The sequence below is a fragment of the Brassica oleracea genome, chromosome C4 (assembly GCF_000695525.1).
Source record: "Brassica oleracea var. oleracea cultivar TO1000 chromosome C4, BOL, whole genome shotgun sequence".
Lineage (NCBI taxonomy): Eukaryota > Viridiplantae > Streptophyta > Magnoliopsida > Brassicales > Brassicaceae > Brassica > Brassica oleracea.
In genome coordinates this window covers 12,214,374-12,219,410 of record NC_027751.1, presented here as the reverse complement: position 1 = coordinate 12,219,410, position 5,037 = coordinate 12,214,374, and the positions used below count along the sequence as shown (strand labels likewise).

The 5,037-nt window shown below is 38.0% G+C and overlaps 1 protein-coding gene across 1 annotated transcript; it reads left to right on the top strand.

The window, feature by feature from the left end:
* The first annotated feature begins 394 nt into the window (after positions 1–394).
* LOC106341388 (CLAVATA3/ESR (CLE)-related protein 5-like) lies at positions 395–966 on the top strand. The gene has a single exon (XM_013780167.1). It carries the CDS (start codon positions 465–467, stop codon positions 711–713), a length of 249 nt encoding a protein of 82 aa, XP_013635621.1. The 5' UTR covers positions 395–464; the 3' UTR covers positions 714–966.
* The last annotated feature ends 4,071 nt before the right edge of the window (positions 967–5,037 follow it).

Sequence of the window (5,037 nt, the reverse complement as noted above, 5' to 3'; positions counted from 1 at the left end):
ATGCATCCAAATGTCCCCAAGAACTCCATGTGGCACTCCAGTACCTAATAGAGACTCATGTATGCAAAATGCAACCTAAACATGTCTAAATCCTAATCTCTATGATGAAAATGTTTATGAATGAATGGATAAAACAATGCAAATATGCAAGATATTATTGGGTCAGTTGAATAACCTGTATCGTAATTAGTGCTTTTGTGTGTCCGTGCATGAGTTTTATAATACAAAAATGTGACTCAGATTTGGCTTTCATTTTGTTGTGGATCCCATCATGTTCTCTCCACTGACCCAACCTATTCAATCCTTAACATGTTCGTCATATTTTGTGTCTCTAATTATCTATAAATAGAAAAGTCTCATTGCACATAAATCATCATACTCTCTCAACTTCATCTCATTTTGCATATCTCTTTCTCGATCTCTCGCAAACTCCACAATTTACCTTTTCTCCTTAATCACCTGTTATGGCGAATTTAATTCTTAAGAAAACTCTTATCATACTCTTAATCATATTTGCATCACCAATCTTTAGTACTCACGCTCGAATCCTCCATGATGATCGAGTTGCAAACATGGGCACTATGGATAGTCATGCTCTGCTACGGGAACTCGGGTTTGATCTCTCCAAGTTCAAAGGTCATAACGAGAGGAGATTTCTAGTGAATTCGGACAGGGTTTCACCGGGAGGACCTGACCCGCAACATCATCACTGAATGGCCCTTACGAATATGTACACTTCACCCGAAGTCCAAGCACAAATAATTGTGACTGATCCATGCAAGTCATTTGAATATCGCTATTATGCTTTCTTTTTTTTCCTCATAAATCTTACGTACAATTTTGTTGTATCAAGGTTTTGGTATCCTTGTACCTCTTTATCTATACATCAAACTTTTACTATGTATGTTTTCGTGTGTCTCCAATGGGTTACCTTTTATGTAACAGCAATTGGCTATAAATAATATACCCCGGTGTTTTCTGTGAGAGTTTTACTTTTCGTCTATGGGGGAAAAATAAAGGTAGGCTAGTTAAGTATAATGAGTAAAATTAGCACTTGGAAATACATATGATCAAAATGATTTTTTGTAATGTTATGGCATGTTCGCTTCTTTTTTTTTTGATAAGTATGATGGCATGTTCACTTAAATTCATAAATTAATTAAAAAAATCGTAAGAACCGGTGAAATCCAATATTTTTGTAAACTTACATGAATGATATATTTGTGATATCAAGATTCAAGATATACTCCAAGAAATCATTTATATTTTATTTATATCACTTTAGAAAAGAATAAGAGCATGTTGTAACCAACTGTTTGTGTATGCTATTAGCTAGATCCTATTATCTAACATTTTCTCAACGAGACAGAGCCAACCCGAGCTGGTCTTGTAAAAAAAATCCGCTACAGAGCGAATATGTAGCGGATTTATTCATTTAGCTATTGTGAAATTTAATTGGAGAATACATACTTTAAGGTTAGAAGATCGCATGTTTGCTTAAGAAATGTTATCATCAACTACGAATTATATATGTAAAGTGAGTGATAATAAACAAGACTAACGGTGTTAAAAAAACAAACTGTAATACACCGGTGGGTTCAAAAAGAGAAAAACAAAACTGCATTTCACCGGCATAAACTACAGTAGTGGTAGACATTTTCAGAGGTTCAGTTGCAGGGCTGGCCCTGGGCTAAAGCCCATAAAGCAAGGGCTTTAGACGCCAAAATATATATATTTATTAGGGGCGCCAATTATCTGAAGGCGTCACTTTAGTCTACTGGTCCTAGACCTTCTTCTCCCGACCAACAGGTAGCCGTTTCGAATGATATTGCTTTCTTCTTTATTAATATTTTTATTCCTTTTTTGCTATTCATCAAAGATATGGACGATTTTATTACCATTTCCAATAGTTCTAGTTTCTTTTCTCATATGTTGTAGTAAATGCTATATTATTAGATAATAAATTTAATTAAAACAGATCTAACTAATCTTTTTACTTTATTAAAGACAATTTTATTTTTCTAGTTTTTCTTTTCTATCTCTTTCGGCTAATATTTTTTAGAATACATGTATTAACAAAAGATATTATAATAATTAACTTGAATTAGAAATTATTCGTATTAACAATATGCATGCATCTTCTATTATGCCTTTTTATCATTTCTTCTTTCTTATTTTTGTAAATTTAAAAACTTTTGAAATTCAAACACATAAAATTATCATAGAATTTTAATATTCAATGAAACTCTATTATGCTTCTCAAATTTACAAATTGAAATATTGACGTTGAAGTGACTCTATAATATGTTTTGCTCTATTTTATAAATATTATTTTCTATTTTCAGAATATAGTAGAAAAAGTTATCAAGAAACAAAATTTAAAATTAATCAAGTGAACTAATATAAATAATAACAAGTGATCTTTAGAATAGCACTGCTTATCTTTCAATACACCAAATATATAAGATAAGTAGCAAATAATGTTTTTTTTGTTAAACAAAAATACAGTTTTAATAATATTTGGTACTACTTTGGTTACATGCTTAAAATATTGTATATTTTTTAATTATAGTTAAGGGGCAAAATTTTGGAGGTCTGCTTTAGGTGTCACTATAGTCCGGACCGGCACTGTTCAGTTGTAAACTATCAACTTGACAAATTCACATATGATCACCGACAAATTTAGCACACAAAAAAAACATATTCACCAACAAAAAGATTATTCTCGCCGCGCACGCATATGTCTACGTATATATGTACTGTTGACATCATTTGAATGTATTTATTTATTAATTATGAAAAATTTACGCCCACGGACACAATTCATCTTATGAATTACACTTTAAGACACTTTAGTCATTGTAGACACTTTTCCTTTGTGCAATGTCTAGCTTAACCCTCAATTCTTAGTGAAAATGAGTTTTATGAATTCTCTAACCAGAATAATTGGTTCTTGGTTTTCCTAACTAGTAACAATAAAATAAATAATAGATTTTTCACTTTCATTTTGTAGATTCCAAGAGACAAAGTTTATCTTTCCCCCGACTTCTTGTAGATCTAGAAACTTCAGAAACCCTAATCAACTTTCTAAAAATCAGAAACTCTCCGGCGATTGAGAAACCCCCGCCATCATCGATTTAGAAACCCCCGCCACCGTCGATTGAGAAAACCCCGCCATCGTCGATTGAGAAGTCCCCGCCACCATCGCTTGAGAAAACCCCGCCATCGTCCATTGAGAAAACCCCGCCACCGTCGATTGAGAAACCCCCGCCATGGAAGGCGAGTTACGTTTCGTACTATGTCGCCGCCGCCGTTATTTCTTCATCTTCCACCGACAGCCACCGTTAACATTTTTTGCTTTTTTCAGATTCTACAGAGGACGCCGTAGACCACCGTCTCCCCGTGAGACTCTTCGCTACTGATAGATTCCCACGTCGCCGTCTGAATGTCTACTCAAGGCCGAACATCCTAGCTTTCCTCCGCCATGTTCTTCGGGGTTCTCCGGTGTTTACATGGATCAGAGAGTCTCCATTTGGAAAGCTTTTTGATCTCCCCGCTCGACAGTGCCCTGTTTCGTGCAAGCTTATACACGGTCTCCTCTCTCGTCAGTTGCTCTGCAACCAAGAACACACGATGTGGACAGTGTTTGGTAAAGACCCCCTGAGATTCAGTCTTAAAGAGTTTGGGACCATAACTGGTCTTAACTGTGGAGCATTTCCAGAGGCGTACGAAGCACCCGATCACAACCAAAAGGGTTCAAACAAGCAGAAGGGCGCACACAAAGACCCAATGTGGAAGGAGATAATTGGCAAGTACAACAACATCACCATCGCTGACTTAGCAGACGAGCTTGAGAATGACAAAGAAATGGATGACGAGAGGCGATTCCGGCTCGCCCTTATCATTATCGTGGATGGAGTGTTGATTTCCTCCCAACTGATACACCGCCCCACGCTTAGGTACGTCCAGATGTTAGGGGACGTAGATGCTTTCCTCGAATTTCCCTGGGGCCATGAATCTTTCCTCCACACTGTACGGTGTATGAAACCACCAAAGTTCGAGAAAGGCAAGCTAGTCGAAGACCGCGTTGGTATGCTTGTCCAAAAACTCAAACAATCATCATTCCGTCTCACCGGATTCCCATTAGCACTGCAGCTACTCGCTTTCAGAGCTATACCAATGCTGCAGTCAAAGATCCCTACTCCTCCTAACGAGCTGACAATAATGGAGCTTACCGAGCCTAATCTGTCTAGCCATCCTTCGATTGAACTTGACTCGGTTTTACAAGTTGAAGTTAACCCCTCTGTAAGTATATCTCTTGATTTGTGACATAAGAACATAAATTGTCTGTTTCACTAGTCCAGAGTTCTTATGTTTGTGTGTATTCTGCAGCTCCTCGTGACACCAACTATCCCAACCGTCCGTGGTCCACAACCTGGGTGGGGTGTTTGGCCTAACGTAGAGGCTGATGAGAAGGTGGGATACATGGAGCAGCTGATAGCCAACAACCATCAATTCACTAAATCTATGTGGCCTGGAGGAGACTGCTCGGAACCTGTATTCATAGTTACTCCGCCACCACAACAACCTCCACACAAGAAGCATACTGTTTCCAGGAAAAGAAAAGAGTCAAAACTCAAACCCAGGAAATGCTCTAAGAAAAGAGCATCTACCACATCCCAAAGGCGCATCACCCGCTTGTTTGCTGCCTCGTCCTCAACCCCCGTTCCTACCAACGACTTGTTAGAAGCCAGAGTAATTTCATTGGAAGCAAAAATTCCAGTATTGGAAGATCAAGTCTCCTCTTTGGAAGCCACCGTCGCAACTCTGGGAGCCACCAACGAGCGTCTCAAGACTTGTGTGAACCACCTTCTAAATCGCAAGCGGAAAAGGAGCACAACTGGTGTTTCACTTTCACAGCGCCTTGTCAAGCATCGGCGGAAGAGCACATCTCAAACCCCACAGAACATTCAGGTAACAATTTATTCGGCAGAACAACAACTTTCAAACTGCTATATTCTTAGAAAATGCCACTAA

Excerpts from the sequence above, each read along its gene's own strand:
- LOC106341388 (XM_013780167.1), top strand. The coding sequence starts at position 465 with ATGGCGAATTTAATTCTTAAGAAAACTCTTATCATACTCTTAATCATA.